Source organism: Molothrus ater, chromosome 5 (assembly GCF_012460135.2).
Source record: "Molothrus ater isolate BHLD 08-10-18 breed brown headed cowbird chromosome 5, BPBGC_Mater_1.1, whole genome shotgun sequence".
Lineage (NCBI taxonomy): Eukaryota > Metazoa > Chordata > Aves > Passeriformes > Icteridae > Molothrus > Molothrus ater.
The window spans coordinates 70126411-70148131 of NC_050482.2; the positions used below are offsets into that span (position 1 = coordinate 70126411).

Genomic DNA, 21721 nt, shown 5'->3' on the forward strand with positions numbered 1-21721 from the left:
TCTACACAAATATAATGTATTAAAATAATAATCATGAAATATTATAATACATATTGTGTAACTATTTTATTATACTGCATAATGTAATAATATTTATTATGTATTATAAATCACCTTGGGTTTATTAAGGTATGCCTGTTGTATGAGACAAGAATGAATCCTTTTGCCTGGGTGCTCTGTACCTGAGCTCTATCCAAAGTCAGCAGGAAGCTACAAGGGCTTTAGAGCACCTCTGTGTTCTGGCCTCTTAAGCACTAATGGATTTGAGGAATTAAACAGCATCAAGCACAGCAAATATTGACCTCTCCTCAGAAAATATTTACCATCTCATTTATTGTTGTGTGTCCCCTGCACTAGGATATGTTAACATTAGCAGCTATGATTTGCTAGGTGAACTAATGTTCTAAATTGACAAACTCAGCTATTTGCTCAAAACCCCTCAGATTGATTTCTAGGTGCTTTGCTCATCACCAAGGCATCTGCTCCATGTTAAAATGTCACTGTGGTTTTAGGTGCTTCTGGCTTTATAGAATAATTCTGAGCCTCATTTATTTTATATGAACAACTTGCCAATTTTGTGAGGAATGATATGGCAAGTGTTTGTGTATATGATGTATGTTGTGAGCTGAACATTTCCAAGCCTTGTTTAAAGAAACATTTTAATTAGCACGCACATTTTGCAGACTGAGAAACCAAGGCATAAAATTGTAAGGGATTCACTGTAACAGTTTTTTACAGCAGCTAAAATTCCACTTTTCATAAAGGACTTGGTCACTTGCAAAGTGGGTGTTGGGCTTCCCTGTAGTCAGGATTTCTGAAATACATTTTTTCTATATGGAATATAGAAGAGTTTCCTGATTTCCAGAACCTGGATCTACAGTCTAACTAATGTATATTTCCCTCATCTCTTTGTCTGCATGTTGCTAGAGCTCCTACATAATTCTCCTGTAAGTAGTTGGAAAGCAGAACAAAAATTTTTGTGTTGTAACTTTTTGTTCTGCAAGAGGGATTCTGAGTTTGAAATGGAGATAAGCACCAAGTACATAATTTAACGTTCTCCTGTTGTATTTTGGCTCACCTTTACCTTCCTGTCTGTGAGACTTAGAGGAAGCTGGAAGAAAGAATTAGAAAGAAGAGAAAGGGTCAGTTGATGGAACCTGATGAGGCCAATTCCTTTTTTTTGTGATTTGAAGTGAAATGTAGCCCAAACGCCAAAATCATCTTGCATTCTTAGGCTATCAAGATTTAAAAGCCTGACATAAGAGCTGATCAAGATATCTCTCATAAAATGATTTATGCTTTGCTTCATAAAACTTGTCTGATAGAGAAAAAAAACATGTCAAGGCTTAACACAAATATTTTACAAGGAGGAAAATATTTAGACTTCTGTTTCTGTCGCAAAGTCCTGAAAAGAAAAAGGGTTCTTCCCTTCAACCCCTCCCCATGTGCATGGAAAACATGTTTTCTTCTCTAACGAAGAGATTTGAAGAGTGTTGAAGGGATTCAGAGAGACAGAATCAAGAACCAGTTGGTACACAGTGCACTTATGGAGAACACATGCTTAATGGTGATAGGCTATTAAGTTTTATAATCTGAAATCAGTGACGTTTGCAATAATTATTATTAATAGCCCAGTTTCTTACTCATCATATTTAAATGGAGTTTTATGGCTTAACTATCTAAAATGATCAACTTCCAATTGTGTATTACATTAGCCTAAATCAGAACATTTGGGTGATAAGATGTGCATTCAGTACCTCTCTCTTACTACACGTTATCGTGCTGTGAATAAGAAAAAACAATAAGTATGAGCATGGTTGACCCAAAATTACTCAGCAATCACTAATGGGGAGCCCCACTGGAGCCCAGATGCAGTTTTCCATGATGCTGAGAGAAGACTGAGGCTGTTTGTGAGCCCTGACTGAACCTGGGCTGTGAAAGCCAAAGCACAGCATCTTTATGAAGTTAATAGATTTTAAGTGGTTCCAGCACCTTGGGATTGAGTGTTTTACCACCCAAACTTGGCATAGCACCTTCTCTACATGTTGTGCCACCAATAGTTTCTTTAGTCCTGATGTCTTGCTGGGAGTCCTGCTTTTAGGCATCTGAGAGGGGGAAAAGATGAGATTCAAAGCAACAAGAATAATGCAGGTGAGAGGAGGCTGATGAAAAATGAGTACAGAAAAGGACAATTTGGAAGAGTCCTCTCAGAAATGAGTGGTGGGTGGAAGTGCCTGTGTGTGTCCTTGTCGCCTCTGCTGGGGACTTGAGAACTTCATGTCATTTTAAATTGTCTGAGGATCCTACAAAAGCTTTTGATGCAGCAAGGGCTGATATGCTTTAAGAAGTCACTGGGAATGCTTTTTCTGAATAGAAATGTGACATTTTAAGAGCCTTTTTTTTTCCTTTTTAAACTGTAATCATGCTTTTATCAAAGGCTTTCCTTAGAAACTGTTTTATTTCTTAATACTCAGACAGCATTAACTGGTTCTTTTAAATAGCTTAAATGTTAATTTCAAAGTAAAAAGTTTTCTGTTCTTTGGGAGGTTTTGTCTTGTTGATGTTTGGGGTTTTTTAAGGACATACAACATCCAGAACAATTTACAGAAGACATATCTGGATTTGATGTAAGCAGAGAAAATCATTGGAAGAGAGATCAGACCCTTTTGTAACAATAAGTTAAGAAATAATTCTTAAGAGGTAAGGAATAAATTGACTCTTCAAAGCCAAATTTCTCAAAGATGTTAACATCCACATGGATGTTAGGATGCATGAAAAGAGCTTTTTTTTTTCCCTTCACCTTTAGTAGCCTGGCATCTTTTCCATTGTAACTTGCCTGTGTCTTTTACACCTATTTTAAGTGAATTAAAGATGAGCAATTCACAGAAGTGATGCATTTTCTGTCAGGCCATTACTGCTTGTTTTCTCAGCATGTTCTGTAGATCTATCTAAAGATGTCATTACAGAAATCAATTGGTGGGCAAGGTTGTCAGCAATTACTGACAACAGATAGTTAGAACTACAGTAAATACAGGGTTTAAAGGAGGCACTGAAAGTGTGTCTTTGCTGTATCTGGGTCTGTTAGACAGTACTCTGTTATAGGGAGCTGGTGAATGTCAAGATTTGCTTTCATTCTGGATATTTCATGCTACCAGTGCCTGCTAATAGCTGTGTGCTTGGCACTTCTGTCAATTTTGTGTCTTGACCTCTGGGTCTGCTACAAAAATTGTGCTGTATGCCAAATGTAAGTGGGGTGGGACAAATGTCAGAGCTGAAGTAAAAGCAGATTTATCCTACCACAGTGGATTTTGAATATGATGCAATAACAGATTTCTATTTTTGTACTGTTTAAGAAATATTCATTTAGATAATTTTCATCTGGTCACCTTAGCATCCAGAGCACAGCTGAAATTCTTTATAAATATCCTTGCAACATGAAATTGCAAGGAAGAGGGAGAAATTTCTAGCTGTCATATGGCCAGACACATCTCCATGAGTATTCCTAAGGGCTTGGCAATTTTTCTCAGTATTGTGCAACCAGGGAGCGCACAGAAAGTTTCCTTCCATCACACTCTTTCAGACAGAAACTTCCCAGCAGCTCAGAGCTTGGGAGCTGTGCTGTCTCCACAGCAGCTCTGAGAGGTGAGTGAAGGAGGAGGTTGTGTGGAGCAGAATCATACAGGACAGATGGAAGTCATCCTGTCCAATCCCTGCTCCATCTGAGGTTAATTTGGAATCATAAAATGGCCCAGGTTGGAGATCAGGAAGTTCCAAACCCCCCTGCCTTGGGCAGGGACACCTTCCAGGTTGCTCTGAGTTAGATCAAGCTCCTCAGAGCCTTTCACAGCCAAGTTTTGAGCACTTACAAGAACAGAGGTTCCAGCCTTTCTGGAAAACTTGTTTCTCTCAACTTATTTCCACACATCCAGCTGGAATTTTCCTTACTGTCACTTGTATTCTTTGGCCCGTATCCTTTCACTCTTCATCTCGGAATATCTGTAGCCCCCTTGCTGGTAGCTGAAATGGGCAATTGAATCCCTTATCCTTCTCTTACCCTTCTCTCCTTCAGGATAAATATTTCCATCAGCCTCTACTCACATGTCATGTGCCTTTACTAATCATCTTCATGGCCTTGTGTTGAGCTAACCCCAGCCTGTTTCTCTGGAGGGAGACAAAGCTAGTTGACCAGTTTGATAAGCTGGATTCAAGTTTGCAGTGTCATCATCCTTGAAGGAAATAGTCAAGGCATACACTAGATGTGAAGTCAACTTTAGGTTGTCATTTAAAATTCAAAATGAAATATTTCCAGGTTTACAGCCTAATTTCTGTGTTCACCTCTTTTCAAGTGCCCAGGAGGAAAATGAAAAATCTTGGGCATCAAGAATTGCAGGTTCCTTTCCTAACTTGGCTTTCTTGGCTCACAGAAATATCTTTATAAAATGAAGAGCCTTTTGTGATGGTGAAATGGGGACAAGTTGAACATTTTAATATTGAATAGATAGAAAAATTGCCACCAACAACTGGTTATTTCAATAGAACATTTTTTTTTTCATTATTAAAAGTATTATTGATTTCTGTTAGTTTTTTTTCCTGCCTTTGGAAAGTACAAAGTCCTTAAATAATTTGAGTTTTCACTTATTTCCTCAGAATTGTGGCATATGACTGATAACTGCCTTTAGAACTTCTAATAGCTAAATTACAATTATTATGCAAAGACCTACAATAGGCAGTTATATGGATTGTTAAATGACTTGCCTTTTTTGCAAACCATAATCATTTTCCTTTATTAGCTGAAGGATTTCATAATTTAAGGGAGATGAGAACCTATAAGTCACACTTTCAAATAAGGAACATGGATATTGCAAACATTAAATTCTCCCATAAAAATGTTAAGGCATCATTAAACTAGGATCAGATTAATACAATTCAGTCAACTCTAGATAGATATCTCCTGTAATAGGCTGAAACAATACCTAGTGATATAGGACGTGTAAGATTTTACTACAATCAATTTATAAACCTATAAAAGATACAGGTATCACTCAAAGCCACCGTTAATTTTGCAAGCCCTGTATTAAATCAAGTGAATTTGCTAAGGAAAAATATTCCCCACCCTTATTGTAACTCACTTTCTATTGTTAGCTGCTATCACAGCATCTTCCTTCCACCCTGAGTCAGATGAGAGATACCTTCTGGTAGGGGTTGACCTGAGAATCTGTGCTTGATTTATCCATCTGTTTAAGTGTCTGAAAGACTTTTTAAATGAATTTTCAGGGCCTAATTTAATTCTCACTTGTAGCACTGTAAAGCTGGAGTCATTCTGTGTTTGTTCCAGACTAACAGCAAGCGGGATTTGACCCTGGGTTTAATCAAATTAAAAACAACGACTTGCATCTCTTCTGATCAGCTGGGGAAAAGGAGGGAGGGAGTTAGCTGGGGAAAAAGAAGGTGTGGACTAAAGGCTCTCTGTGTGTTCCTTCCAAAGATACAAGGTAGCTCTGTGGGTCTGGAGAAATGGCAATTTCAGCCAAGCAGGGCAGAACTGGAAATGCAGAAGTTCCAAAGCGCATGGTCTGGTTATCTGTGCCAGCCTCACAAGTCCTGGTACACCAATTTAAAGTGTTGTATGTATTGCCCTAGTCAAAACCCTGTGTGGGTATATCTGCACTGGAATATTTTAGCATGGATTTCCAAAAACACAACAGATTTACTGCATGTGCATAAGGGAAGAGAAGAGAGAGGGAAATGTTTCTCCCGTGGCACCCAGACATGCATCAGTGCGTTATGTCAAACATGGATCAGGATATGACCATAAACTCTACTGTATCTGTTTTATTCATTAATAATCAGTCTGCTACTAAATTCTTTGCAATAAGACCCAGGGGTTGAAGCAGGACTGAGTGGAAACAACAGAAAGGAGGAAAGAGCGACTTGCTAAGCTGAGCAGAGCTGGTGTGACTCCTAGGAGATTTACAGCAGAATAAAGAGAAACTTTGGAGGAACTATTTAAAAGGTGATACGAAGAAAAACAATAGTTTAACTTGTTCTGTGAAGCCAGACTGGACCACTCAGGACAGACCAACTTGTATATATACTGGCCTGTTTTTTAACATAGGCCTAACTGCATGCACCCTCTATGCTTGGAAAGAGAAAGAGCTCCACAAACAGAATAGGTTTGTAAATCTGTATTAATGATCCAAAATGTAAGCAAACAGAAGGAGATGTCAAATACAGTAAAAGATGAGTATAGATTAGTTTCTTTGTAAAGCCTTTCCATTTGCATTTAAGATAAGTTGTGTGATTTAGTTCAGTATTTGCAGTATTCCCTAAGGTCTGTATAGGACAGATCCCAGGCTGCCTCAGTCATTTAGTGAATCATCTAATGCAATTGAATTCTGAGTGACAGCCAAAATTATATGTAGTTAGTAAAAAATGTTGTTGTATTTAATCATATAATTGTGCATCCATTTAGATCAGCCCAGCAATCACAAGAACCCTTATCCGCAAGTACCTTTACCTATGTGACTCGTGGTTAATAAGTAGGAAAGCTCACTCAGAGGGCATTCTCAGGCAGAGGATTTGAAGAATAAGGCCTAGCTATATGCCAGCAAGAGACATATACTAAAAATCCATTGTTGTAAATGAGGATTGTTTTTAAATTAGGGTTTTTTTTGTATGCAGCCACCTTACTGCAAAGTAAAAGATGCTACCCTGGTGATATCATGTGAAATAAACTATGAAAGAATTTCTGTTATAGCTTACCAATTTAAATATATAGGGGTGGAAAAAAGTGGAAAATGACATTTCAGCCTAGATATCCACTGAACATCTTCTGAACTGCCCTGTCAGAACATTCTCCTCCAACAACTTCTGAACCTGTGAGAGAAATTTGAAAGAGGAAGTCAAGTTTCAAAATGCATTTTCTTTAAGATTATTGGGGAAAAAAAAATCTCAGACTCTAAGGCAGAAACCCTGACTGGCACTTTTGGTAAGGCAGTCAGCAACATGCATCTGCTGGGCAGCTCATTCTGATGTTTGGGTGCTGGAATAGCTGGGGATATGCTCAGAAACTGGTGTGACTGTGGCCTCACCTCAGTGGCCTAAAGGAAACAACTCACTGAACAACTTTGTTGTGTAGTTAGTAAAAAATGTTGTTGTATGAAATAATGTGAATTTTTTTTATTATGTTTAATGAAATAATGTGAACTGGAGCCATTTGGTGCCAAATCCTCCAGTTGCAAAGAGAAGGACGTGAGCAAGAGCAAATGAAGGCATAAGTGGTGCAGAGATTTTATGCTGGCTGTTTGCAAGTAATAAGCTTGGTTCATCCATATGGCTGGTAATTGCTATCAGAATAAGTCACAAAGTGAGCTAATGGCTTTGCTCACACACAAATTGGAGAAACATATTTTCCAAGTCAGAAAATAACCGATTAGTTGAATCATGAGCTTGGAAGTCAGGAGACCTGATTCAACTTTGTGCTCCACCTTAGGTTTTTGGAGTTACCATAGCCAAGCTTTTGAAATATGGCTTTGCTGCAGACTGCAGTGAAGCATCAAGGTCTGCTAGTTAGTTTTAATGAGCTAGCTTGGAAGCAGTCTGTGGCAGTACTCAGTTAACTTATCCTCAGTTCCAGTTCATCCATTAATTTCACTTGTGGCAGTTGGATTTCAGGGTGTTTGCTGAAGTTCAGCAGGGATCAAATATAACCCAGTACTCTGATCAATCATATGAAATAAATTTAGCATTAAATGACCCAGTGGTCATCTCAAGTTACGTGTTAATTGTCTAACCATGGGGACTCCATTAATTTGGTAAAGTAGGACAGATGGGCTCTGTAGTGCTGAAGATGAAGGACAAAATAACCAGCCAAGAGCCCCAAGAGGCTGTATTAGGAGCATGATTCATCTCACCTAACTTCAGAGATCCCCAACCCTAATTACCTTTAGAGCTGGTGGAGGCTTTAATGACTTTTGGAGGGTGACTCATCTGCATTATTTGAGGCACCACCTCATGAATTGTTTGGTAGACAGGCATATGGATGTGGGGGGAATCTAGAAGCAGATCTCTGCTTTGGGCTGGGCAAACCCAACCTCAGGGTCTTTTCAGGAAGTGACCTTGCTCATTTAAAGGTTGATGCAGTGTGTCTGTACTACAGCTTGCAGATAAGAGAAGAAACACTCTTGCCCAAGTCTAGCTTTGCCCCCTGCCATGGTCTGGGGATATAACGCCCTCAGGAAGCTGCAGAAAGGCAAGGTGGAAGTGAAACCTGTGCTCAGACCAGCAGGTGTGTCAGGAAACAGGACAGAAGCTTTAGAGCCCTTCTTGAGGATATTAATATGCATGGAGGGGATGTTAACAGGAAACCTTCTAGTGCCTTAGAGAGAGCTGAAGTTCATTTCAGTGAAACAGCTGAGCCAGAAGAGTCAGTAGTGAAAAAACCCTCCCAACACCTGCAGTTTTACCAATAAATCCTGTCCAGTTAAGCCTATGAGATTTCACGTTGTTAAACACAGAAAAAAATTCATTCCAAAATTTTATAGAGTTGGAAGGCAGGAGGGGTTTCACCTGAACTTTGTGATCAGTGCCCTTGGATTTGTTAACGGGGATGTTTCAGCCGAGGAGGGATGAAGTGAGGGGAAAACGCCACGAGAGGGAGATGTTGGAAGCAGGAAAGCTGTCGGGATTCTCAGCCTCGCGCAGCGGGCTACTTACAAAAGGCACTCCACTAAAGTTTATTGAACCTTCAGGGAGCTCACAGCATCTTAAAATAAAATTTATTCTGGGAGGGAATTAATCTGGAAAGCTAGAAGTCACTTGGGGACCCCCCCCCCCCCCCCCCCAAAAAAAAAAAGGAAAAAAAACCCACACTGAAACCAAAAACCTGTGAGAAGCCTATTTAAAAAGTGGTGTTTATTAAAAAATGATATCTTCACCAGACATCACAATGCCTGCTGTTTTAAGGTCAGATATTTGAATTTCCACTTCTTTTATAGTTACTTTAAGTGGTAAAATGCATTACATAGTATAGAGATGGTGACACTGTACTGCTCAATATGAGGAGAGAAGTGTACAAGGAGAAAGACCTGCTCAGAGAGATCACTCTGCTCCAATTATCTTGTTTGTGATATGTGTTTCTCAGTAGTGTTAAGACACCTCCCTGGAAAAACTTTGGCTATTTCCCAGAGTTCAGCAATAATTAAATGCCTATCTGAACTCCTAGAGCCAGTCTTGAAAAATGAATGTAGCAGTAAATGGCTCAAGTCATGTCAAATATATGGGGCTAAATGTGAATATTAATTATATAACCAGAGGGACTCAATTTACTTTGTAAAGCAATTAAAAGAAGAGAGAAATTTACAGTCTGTTTCTGGAAAAGAGTAATGCCTGTTTAAAAATAACTTTCTGCCCAGAATAGTCTGCCTGTCTCACATAATATCAGTTATGGGGGGGGGAAGGATCCAAACTAACACAACAGACTTTGGCATTTACAACAGTACTTCTTTATGGAAATACCAAACCAAAGTTTTAAAACAATACAAGTTGACAGGTGCCCAGGTGCACTTTTAGGCATGTAAACAAAGGCTTTGCTTTTCAAACTGCCTGAGGAGCACATCAAAACTTGGCTTCCCCTTGTTTTCATTCCCTGTGGGCACATTAAGGATATGAAGAGGCCTGTGTTCCTATGGACAGGAGGTAGAGGTTTCATGGTTTTTAATGTACAGCTTAATATTGCTATGGGTTATTCTAGTAGTCTGTCTCTCTCTCTTTTTTTTTTTTTTTTATGTATTTCTTGCTTCAGAGTGGATAGGCAAGGATTGCTTTCCAGCTGAATCAGAACTGGAGTTTGTTCCTCTATCCATAAGCAATGTATGAAACCTCATTAGCCTAAAGCACCTGTTCCAACAGGCATGCTGATGGAAATAGCATGTCTTGGATGCTAACTGCACTTTAGTTCTGCTTTCAGTGGTTTTAATATTCCTCTTCTTTTTAGTTAGGTTCTGAAAATACCATTGAGTGATTTGGGTCTGGCTGTTGGGGAAAGAATCACAACAATTTGAGCCAATGGCCACAGCATCCATCCCTTTCTGTGCCTCAGAGCTAGAGTCAGGATCAGACATCTTCAAATCTCATCTTCAATCAGTGTAGTCAGATAGAGAGAAAAGCGTCAGCTCTGCCCACATGGCTCAATGTTCTCTCCTCCATCCCTTCAGAAACCAGCTTCTGGCAATGGGCTAAAAAAGCCCATGGTAGTTACTTTTGTCTTCAGAGTACAGCATGTTTGGTTGGGCTACTCAGTACTGCACTTCATTATTCCTTTTTTCCAGGAGTGTCATGCTCCAAGTTTTCCTGTGATGTTTTCCCCTCTGCCCTGTTGTGAACGTGACTTCAGTGGGATTTTCTAAAAGAGTTTCATGCATACAGACATGACAGTGGGAAAAAGAGCTGAGGTGATGTTGGTCTAAATTGTTTATTTCAAAACTGTAGTGAGAAAGAGCTTCAAAAAGCCCTGAAAGTGCTCTGAGAGACGGCAGTTGGGAGCCAGGGGCTATTACCTTTATATTTCAGTAGAATCTCGTTGCTTCTATGTCACTGTTTCCAAAGTAAAAATGAGTTGAAGACAGGGAGAAAGAACATCAATTCCGAGTGCCCTTCTCAGACAAAATTCTACTGAAACTAGAAAGTTCAAAAACAAGGACTTCTAGGTGTGACAGCAAGAAACCTTTAATTCTTGGACAGCAATTTCCAAATATTTTGGTGAGAAAGGATGGGGTTTTATGCTGAAGCAAAATGTGACAACACAAATAGCTCCATTTCCACACTCCTTAATGAGGTGATATATGCTCCAGGTGATGTCACTGTCAAGGCTGAACAGCAGACATCATTTACATCATTTACTGTTTATACAAGCAGGGTTCTTGCTAATTTCTTGTTTGCAATGTGGCTGTGACAGTTAATAGATTTCCTTCCCTGTTAGAACTCCAAGAACACTTAGCAAAACATATATATGTATATATCAGCCTTTTAAGTATTATTAAAGGCCTTACTTTTATTTAAAAAATACATTTGGAAAGGGAGAATGTGTATCTGCTTTAAAATTCTGCTTTCTTGTTCATCTGCACTTATCAGCAATGAAAGACAAGTGAAATCCTGATGCGGAGAACACCAAATTATGTCTGTGCTGGGTGTTTTAGTATGCTTAAGTCTTAATCATCCTGTTTCTAGACAATGCAGCTGTTTCAGGTGAGCACATGGCCCTGTAGATGACAGCTACTCTCTGTTCCAACACTTACTCCATACAAAAAAACTGTGGACTGTATTACAGGTTCCATCTATCTGAAATCCCACATTCCCAGGAATATGAACACAACTAATTGGCCTCTCTGTGGCTGTTTTGACTAATTTTTAAAGGATAAAGCAAATTTTTAAAAGGCTCTCTTCACTGCTTAAAGGCAGTGAGGGCTTCTTCATTGTGCTCAGCAAACACAGCCAGAGTTTTCCTTTGGTGAAAGTGGCTGATTCCCAGATTTGCCTTCTGCAGTCTGAATCTCAGATCTGCACAGTGCTTCCTTTTCTAGCAGTCAAAACTCTGTAGCTTTATACCAGAGTAAAGGGAAAACAAAACAAAAATCATTAATACATTCACCTTATATCCAGTTTATTTAATACCAGAGCAGTAAATACAAATGAGAGTTCTGGAACCTGGCATTGCTAGAGCAAGGTAAAGCTACAACTCTGTTGGTAGTTCTGGAATCCTGTGTGGGCTAGGAATCTGAAAGGTGTACATGAGAAATCTGCACATAGAGTCTCATAGATATTGACCATACACTTAAAATACAATGCTGCTGATATGGCAGAGCAGCATCTGCAGAAAAACAAAGCAACCCTGTGCCTGTCAACTGAGAACTATTTCCAATATTTTTAGTCTTATAACAAGTGAAATGAGCAGTATCTTTTGCTTAAAAAAAGAAAGTGATCTTTGGTCAACACATTAAATGTGCTTTAGTACTATTTTACAACCTTACTGCTAAGATTATATGTAACCTTTTTATGTTGTCTTATGGGTGAACACTCAAAACATTAAAGCAAAAAAAAAAAAAACCTGAAACTTTTTAGTTTCAATGCAGATAAAATTTCAGAGCAGAGGTAGGCTTCAACTCAGCATCCTACAAAGACTGAATCCCAGCTGTCCCTGGAGTGTGTAGGCAGCAGCAATTCATCTTCAGATCACTTCCCTTTCATAATTTCTGTATGAGAACAGCACTTGCAAACACTCTGGGATAAGCCCTTATTTAGCTGTCTAGAGTAAGAGCTCTGAATGTCAACTGACAACACACTTAAACCTAGCTGATGTTTAATTTCCACATCTGAAAAGTGTAGCTAGCAGCACTCAGTGCTCTCTCTGTGGTATTTCAATACCACAGCCATGAGTAGCTGCAAGGACATTGGTTATTAGGAAAAACACTCTCTGGGAGCACAGGTCTCAGCAGCAGGCTGACCTTTAAATCCAGGCAGATTTCCTAGAGAACTTGTGCTCTTTACCAGCCCATGTGCCTTCCAAGCTTCTGCTGCCATCTGAGATGGAGCAGTCACACCCACCTTGCAGCTAATGAAACTTTTGTTAAAGCTGACAAAAGCTGCTCTGTGGAAGGAATCAACCCAAGCCTTATCCTTGCCCTTGCTGTAAAATTATTTCACTCAACAACCACCTTGCCAAAACAGTCTAGTGCTCACTGAGTAGCATTTCACCAACATTTCAGCTCCCACACTCCTCAACCCTCTCTACTTTCTCTCATCACTCATGGAATAAAGAAAAAAGGATAGCGAAACAGGAGACAATACTGCTTTATATATTTGCTTCCCTACTTCTGGTGCCTCTGCAAGGCAGCTTTGCAGGTAAATACCTTTTGTAGACTTGGTGTCTAAGCATTGAATTCATATGAATTTCAGCAAGTGTAAGGCACACAAGGACCTGAGTTTAATACAAATACATTACCACATGAAGCTGCAGTGTTTTGCTTTTCTTAGTGCTAATGTTTTTGCACACAAAAACCAAAACTACTCAGAATTCTGAAGTAAGATTTTGGTCAGCAAGGCTGAGTTTACTGGATATTATGTGGATGGCACTTAGGGACATGGTTTAATGATAGACTTGGTAGTGTTTAGTTGATGGCTGGATTTGATGACTTTAGGGCCTTTTCCAATAGAAGTCAATCTGTGAAATTATACATCTGTTTATACCTCATTTGCACCTAGAAGCTCTATCTGAGACCATGCTGGTGTTGAATAAATATAGACTAAACCTCTCCTCTGCAGCAGCTTGGAGTTTAAATGGCACGGCCCTATACAGTAAATCTGCAGCAGAGCTGAAATAGAAGGTCAGATCTTCCAGGTCTAGACCATACTGTCTCCCACCTTTGGTTCCTACTGTCTTACTCCTCCACATATTGACCTTTGGAGGAAATTCAGTGAATCCCAAGAGCTCAGCTCCATTATTTCAGCATGTTCCAACTTCAGGACTAACCATCTCTTACACAGATTTCCTCCTCTTCCCAAACACATTGTTGATCAACTTGGCCATTGACTTGGAACCGCTTGGTCTTCTCTTCTCCTTCACTTTGGAATTGGCAGTGATATTCCTCAGCACTTTGCTGAACATTGCCACAACCTCCTGATAGTGCTCTGCTGCAGACAGTTCACAGAATTGGCACTTGTTATCTATTGCCAGCTTCTGTCCTTCATCCCAGCCAACCTCCCTCATGTGGCATAAATCCTGTTTATTGCCAACCAAAAATATTGATGACTCGACCATCCTGAAATGAAAACGGTTCCAGTTAGAGAGAGGAGATGTACCATGCTGTGTCATGTGCTGTCCTAAATTCAGTGTGTATGAAAAGTATGTTTGTTGAGGATAACAGGCATTTCAAAATAACCCAAAATGAACTAACCAGCCCCCTCATCTTGCCAGGAAGAATTCTAGTTTTCCATTTGTGAAAGGATTTTCCAGACAAGCTATTCTCTACCAGTAGATTTTCATTTCTGTTTTCTCCAAGAATTAATGTATTTTTAATCTACTGCTTTTTTTTGCGCTCTGTGCTGCTGAGTATTTTGTCAGCACCTGGACTTCATGAAGAAGCAACCTGATCATTATTTCCATTTGCAGGTAACAGAACAGAGTCCAAGAGACAGATCAGTGTCAGTGGCATAGTTCAGAAAGAAACAGGAAATCTAATTCCAAGCTTCTGCCAAAATTATTCCTTTCTGAAATTAACCTTAATTAAGAAAGGCCAGCATGAAAACAGATAGAAAAATGGGGGTTTTACTTCTGATACAGGTCAAGGATTTCACTCTTTTATTTAGAAAGCACCTCAGCTGACTGATGCAGGAATACACACCCCCATCCACACTCACACCTGCAGTTCTGATCATTCTTTTTTTTTTTAAGTCCTTTCTTTCTTTCCATATGGTCAACCATGTGCACAAATGATGCTGGGGTCGCCACCAAAGGTAGTTTAAGAGGTATTTGTGGTATTACTTTCCTTTGTTGTGGGAAATGCTTTTCTTCAGCCCCTGCATTAGTGCGTCTCCATTGGTAATTGAGTAGGAGAGTAAAAGCACAGACTGACTATGCCAGGCTTTTTTACCTGAGCAACACAGCAGAAATTTTTATGGCAATAATTTAAATACTAGTTATGGAAGAAATAAGAACAAAAAATCCTGATGTACTTGGGTTTGGTTACAGTAAAATTGATTGTAATTTGCCACATGTTTTACCCTCGGGTACCTTGTTGTTGGCATTTTGTTACATCACTTTGATGCTGCTGGATTTTAATTGCTGCTAGGATAGCCTTCAAGCTCACAAAAGGCTTTTCAGCTTTTCTCTATGTTTGCTGAGGGGGAAAAAAAAATAATGCCACTTACTTTTTACAAACTCCTATGTGAGACTCTCGGATCCTGTAGAGCAGTGCCTTGGCAAAGGCAAATGATGCTCTGTCACTGATGTCATAGACAATGATAAATCCATCAGCCCAGTGGAGCTCATCTGCCAGGGACAGCTTCCCCTGCTGGGGCTGAAAGAGGTGCAAAAGTACACAGAAAAATGATGTTACTCTTGGCACTCCAGAGCCTTTTCTCTGTTGCTGTGAATGCCAGAACATAGTAACTTTGATATTTGCAAGATATTTAATAGGTCAAGGTGCTGGCATTGAATTTAGGCTAGTGCTGCTCCAAAAGCCTTATAAATAAAGCCTTTGTATTTGTGTAAGTTTATTTATATAAATAAACAAACCAACATCAAAAATGGCACTTTGGATCACTGACAATTTCATTTTGAAACATTTACACTTTGTTTAAGCAGTGAAATTCCACAACCTGTACAGCCATTAATATTCTGCAGGGTTACATGAGAGTGAAACACACAGGAGCCATTAACATTTGTGTGTTTTGTTGTTGTAGCTCTGGTTTGATTGTTCCTAATGTTCTGACTACAGTAAGCTTAAGAATTTTCTTCTTTTTTTTTCTTTCCTCTTTGAATTGTTCAAGTTTTAAACACTAATTGCCCATATGTTAAATTTCTGAAGAGCTAGGGGGAAAAAAAATCTTTCAATCTGCAGTTGAGTTTCATAAATCTAGTGACAAAAGTCACTTGAGTGATAATAGGGTTATACTAATCCTTGACCCTCTTCACACCAAGAAGCTGCCACACTTGGATTTCCAGAAAGCAACAGCTTTAAACTGTCCCATTAAGCAAAGGAGTGTCATTTCAAAACTATTTAAAATTAGCTTATCCCTGCACATGACTTGGCAGCAGCTAGCAAGACCATAGGACCTAAAATAGATGAGAAAACTGGGAGCTAATTAGAAAAAAAAAAAAAAATTAATCATTTACTTTGCTAAACAGCCAAAGTTAGACCTTGTTCCTAAGGGGAAAAAAAATTAGTACAGACAGCTCAGAGAGTGCTAGCACAAATATGTGCAACCAAAATCTCTCCTGCTAATGAGAAAGTACTCTAATTCCAAGCCCCAGCAACTATACAATTTCAGTCTTAAAAAAAAAAACCCCTAAAGAGCAGGCACAAATTCCAACAACTAAAAGTTTGTAACCCCTTGTCTTTTACCACAGACACAGGTAATAAAGAACAGCTTTTCTTTACCCTCCTCCTGCTAAATTCTTACCTGGGAACAAGGGTCATAAATTTCCAGGTGTATCTGCCTCCCGTCCAGGCACAAGTGCTTGGTGTAGATGCATTCTAAGATAGATAGTATCCAAAGAAAATCAATGTTACTGACTGGGGATGACAGTGAAAAGAAAAGGCAACAGTGAAATTTGATAATACTGAGGATTACTTGAATACTGGTTATTTGGTTGTTTTCCCAAGAAATTTAGAATTTTTTTTGCTCTGATCTGGTTTTTTGAGGAAGGTTGTTAGGGAAGGTTTTTTGTTTGTTTTGTGGTTTTGGTTTTGTTGACTGGTTGTTTGCCTTTTTTTCTGAACCCACGCTGGAAACAAACCTGAATTTTGCACCAATCAATCCCTCAGGCAGACCAGCACCATTTCTCTGTGGTGTTCCCATCAAAGTCTTGGTGAGTGAATACTTTCAGACCCTGCTTGTCCTCTTCCAAAACAGAGGTGAGGGGAATTCACAATCCTCACAATCAGCTAAATGCTGATCATCATTCAGCTTGATACCAGGGCTCAGGATTATCAAATGTGCAGCTCTGATTGTGCACAGAAGTGTTATTTAGCAATAATATTTATTTACTATGGCTTCTGGTGCTTTAAAAGTTCTCATACCAGGCAGCATTAGATCAAGTGTATTTACAGGACCATGTCCTTAGGATCTAGTCCAAAAATAGTTCTGCAGTGTCTCAGATTTAGGACTCTCCACCAGCACTGGGAACTCTACTGCAGACACACCATCACTACTATTTAAAGCAGCAGGATGTTCTGAGCAAGTGTAAGCAGTTTGTGGTTGCCAACAGGCTTTCTGCACTGTAATTTGTCACTTTTTGAACTTCAGGGACAAGAATTGGTGTTGACAGTACAGAAAACACACTTAAAACTGTGTAATGAGGGATAGCTCAGTGATCTCTGGAACTCGGCATCTTCAGCATTCCTCATGCTCATCTTAAGAATTCATCTGATGATAAACTATCAATCCCAAGCATCTCAGGGTATAAAATCTACAGCCCCTTGCTTGTTTCCTTAATTAAACAAACTTTTAATTATTATTATTATTTTGACCCCACTAATAGTGGCATGATCTTTATTTTACCACCCCTATTACCACTTTCCTCATCTCTAGAGACAGTGCTAAACTTATCTTCCAACAAGCATTTGTTAAAAAATGAAAATGTTTTGGGGTTTTGACATGGCTTTCACATGACTTGCAGTACTGGAGGCTGAGAAAACCTGGTTTTGGTTGTAGGTGGCTTGGAACACAGAGAGAGCACATAATTTACATGTGGTAGCTTAGACCTAGAGCAGCCAGCTGGGGGACAAACTGTCTGCTCACTGTGTTTGTAAAATGACAAATAATGGTAGAGCACACATGAACAGTTGTAGCTCTTCCTTCAGAATAAGATCATTTGGATATATTCAATACAATTCAGCTTAGTACTTCTTTTTTCTGTTATTTGCAGATCACTAGAAGCTACTCTGATTCCTGGGAGAGAGGGGTGGGGGGGAAGCATGGAGAGAATCCTTTACTGTGGCAGGGAGAGTGAGGTAGAAGGCAATATCTGTTCCTTGTTAAGTTTTTCTTTCTTTTTCTCTGTTTTCCTTCTTTTTCTTTTCTCTGTTCCTCATTAAGTTTTTCCTTCTTTTTTTCTTTGTTATTTACAGATCACTAGAAGGTACTCTGATTCCTGTAGGGGTAGGGGGGGGAAAGTGTGGAGAGAATCCTTTATTTTAGCAGGGAGAGTGAGGTAGAGGAAGGCAATCTCTGTGCCTTGCTAAGTTTTGGGATCTCTGCCACATCAGCCGGGGTGGCAGCACACTTCCAGAGTTATTTGTGCATCAGCTGAACGGTATTTCCACCCGGGATGTAAAAGTTCAAGTCCTGCTTTGCCACTTTCTGAGACTTACAAGTGCCTTAACGAAAGGGACACGAATAGCACCAAAGGGACATTTAATCCTGTGACCAGCCAGGTTTTCCTCAAAGCCACCAAAGCAGCTCCTTCCTGCCCCACTGGGGGATCGCCTTAATGCTTTGATTAAACACCCGTGCTGATAAACAATCTGAATATCCCCTGGAGCCGAGGAGGGGATATTCAGTAGAATACTGAATACTTGTTATGGGGTTTTTTAGTCTATTCCTTCGCTCTCTCTGACCGAGCTGACCATACCCCACTCTCAACCCGGTTCTCTTGCCCTCCCCAGCCGCTCCACAGGCGCTTTGAGAGCAGCGATCTCTCGATCCCCGGCTCGCCCTTTTCCCTTTCCCCAGGGTTCACACCCCAGCAGAGGAGCCCCCACCCATAACCAAGAGGGAACTCCCATCTCCCTGCAAAGTTCTACCAAGCCCAAATTCTCCATCAAATCAGCGCTTGGGGAGCCGCAAGGGAAAAAAGCACTAGCAACGCCTTGTCAGAAAAAAAACTTGGCAGTTCACAATGGAAGTAATGGGATATTGTTGAGACCAGCTGTAAGCAGGAGATGCTACTCCACTTTCTACCATTTGTTAAGCACTTAGATCTGCTTTTTTGGAAGCAGTGCTTCAGAAATGTGCTTTGTGCTTTGCTATTTAAACCTTTACTTTCAGGATGGGCAAAGCAAACTATAGATTTGTGAAAGAGTGTGAGTTTTACAGGTTTCAACAAGACAGAGCTTGCCAGATCAAAAAGACGTGATACATTGTTTTGGTTTGAAAAAGAAGTGAGTTTTATGAGAGTTTGGTGGTCAAACTAATTAATTACGATATTTGAATATTAGCACTACTACCCTCGTCATTTCTGTTCAGGCACTTTTTCAGATAACACTGCACTGTCTTAGCTCTAAGGCACTGCCTCCCCCTAAATGCAGTTTCTGTGTCACATACATATATCAACACACATTTAGCACTAGCTCTCCCCAGGGGAAAAAGCCTCCATCCATCCATCCATCCATCCATCCATCCATCCATCCATCCATCCATCCATCCATCCATCCATCCATCCATCCATCCATCCATCCATCCATCCATCCATCCATCCATCCATCCATCCATCCATCCATCCATCCATCCATCCATCCATCCATCCATCCATCCATCCATCCATCCATCCATCCATCCATCCATCCATCCATCCACCCCTCCCTGCCTCCATCCCAGCCTCCGTGCCCGCGGGGCGCTCACCGGCTCCGGACGCGTACTCTCCGATGAAGCGCCGGGTCAGGAACCGCACCGCCAGCGCTGCGGGAGGGAAGCAGAGCCGGGATCAGGATTAGCACAGCCAGGATTAGCGGGGCCTCTCCTCCCCCTCCACCAAACCCGATCCATTCCCTGCTTTTCCCCTCACCCTTACCCGACTTGCCGGCCCCGCTGCCGCCCAGCACGGCCACCTTCACCTCGCTCATGGCTCCGCCGCCCCCGCTGCCTGCGAGCCTTTAAAGCGCCTCGGGCGACGCCGCCCCGCATCCTGCATCCCGCGTCCCGCATCCCTCAGCCTCTGCCCGCCTCCTCCCACCGGGGAGGTGCAGCTCCCCGCGGCCTCTGCGCCTTCTGAGAGGCGCCTTCCTCCTCCTCCTCCTCCTCCTCTCCTCCGGGGCCCCCCGGCCGCGCCCCCGCCGCGCCAACTTTGTGCGGGGCGCCTTCCTCTCGCCTCCTCCTCCTCCTCCTCCCCTCGGTGCGCTCGGGGGATGGGGGGGAAGGAAAGCAAGAAAAAACACTAAAGAAAAAGAGAAAAAACAAACAAACAAAAAACAACAAAAAAACCACAAACAACTCCCCACAACCAAACAAAAAAGAAAAACCGAACAAAAAAACCCCTAAATTAAAAAAAAAAAAAACAAAAAAACCAAAAAACAAACAAATAAAAAAGAACCAAAAAAAAAAAACCCCAAAACCCCAAACAAACAAAATAACACCCAAAAACCAAACAAATAAAAAACAACGACCAAAAAAAGCCCAACAAAAAAAGCCAGCAAAAAAACATCAAAAAAGCCAACAAAAACGCCCAAAACAAATTAAAAAACAAAAAACCCAAACAAAAAAAAAAACAACAAAACCCCCCCAAAAAACAACAAAAATGCCCCACAAAAAACCCCAAAACCCCCCAAATCAGTAAAAACAAAGCCACAACCCCCCCCCAAAAAAACCCCAGAAATAAACAAGTAAAAACAACAACAAAAAAGCCCAACCAAAAAATCCAAACAAACAAAACCCAAAAAACCCAACAAAAAATCCAAAACCCAATCTCTCTCTCTGTGTGTGTGTGTGTGTTTGGTTTTGCTCTTTGTTTTGCAGGCCTGTCATCATTTTCTACCAGGAATATGAAAATGAAGAAACTAAGGTGACTTGGGGTTGTTTTCTGTTTGGTTGGTTGGGTTTTTTTTTAAAGTGATTCTGGGGGTAACTTTCTATAAAAAAATATTTAAAAAGTGGTTTGCACTTGTCTGTTCTATGCCCCAGGTTTCAAAACTCTCATGTAACTCTCACTAAACTCTTATCTTGTAAAAATCTTCTGTGAGTTTGCCTTTTTGTGCCTGAGAATGTTTTTATTTAATTTAAATTTGGGATTATGTGGTGCACGATGTTCAGCTAAGACTTGCAGTACGCCTGTGAAAAGGGAAAATGTGAAAAAGCATAATAATACAGGTATGGAGGGTGAGGTAGAAAGGGCTTATCCCCCTGAAAAGACACTTTGTGTCTGTTGTGCCTCTTTTTTTTGAGGTTCCTCAAGTGCTCTCTAATGTCTGTTTGGTTCTAAGCATACACAAAATACATATGTAAAAAGGTTTACTTAATCCACTGAAATAAGAGATTTACCATTCAGGTTGCTTGTGCTTTTATACTTGTTCTGTTCATGTTTATTTTATTTGGTTTATATAAGTTTAGTGTGTTTATTCTGATATTTTTACTCTCTCCTGATGAAGCTGTTGTGAAATTATATAAATTATATAAATCATTCAATGAAGCACTGCTGCAGTGTGCTTGCCAGGGGATGTTCCAGGTACAAGAGATTTCCATGAGCTCAGGAAAACAAGCAGGGGAGGCATTTGAATGTGTCTTTGTTATAGGTGATGGAAATGCTTACTGAGGGAAAAGATATTTAAAAATTAACAGGTGGATTCAACTTGGATCTAAATTCCCTGCTTAAAAGTTGCTCAGGGCTGGAGGTGTGATCAGAGGATATCAGATATGTTATCTGGTTTGCTTTGTGGAGGTTTATTCACAGAATCACAGATTGGTCTGGGTTGGAAGGGACATTAAAGATCATCCATTTCCCACCCCCCTGCCTTGGGGGTTGGAGATCTTCCACTTCCACTGTCCCAGGTTGCTCAGAGCCCCTTCCAGCCTGGCCTTGGACATTTCCAGGGATGGGACATCCATAATTTCTCTGGCAACCTGTGGTAACCACCCTCACCATCCTCAGGGTAAAGAATTTTTTCCTGATATCTTATATAACCCTACTATCTTTCAGTTTGAACCATTCCCCCTTGTCCTGTTCTGCTATTGCTTGCTCACAAGACAAAAGTTACTAAAATGTCTAAAAGAACTTAATCTGACTTTTCTTTTG

The 21721-nt window shown here is 40.4% G+C and overlaps 1 protein-coding gene across 1 annotated transcript; it reads right to left on the reverse strand.

The window, feature by feature from the left end:
* Nucleotides 1-11638: 11638 nt before the first annotated feature.
* On the reverse strand, nt 11639-19582 carry RERGL (RERG like). The gene is made up of 5 exons (XM_036400206.2): nt 19508-19582; nt 19339-19395; nt 16177-16250; nt 14923-15071; nt 11639-13814 (listed from the first exon to the last, which is right to left on the reverse strand). Exons 1-5 carry the CDS (start codon nt 19557-19559, stop codon nt 13532-13534), a joined length of 615 nt encoding a protein of 204 aa, XP_036256099.1. The 5' UTR covers nt 19560-19582; the 3' UTR covers nt 11639-13531.
* Between the last annotated feature and the right edge of the window lie 2139 nt (nt 19583-21721).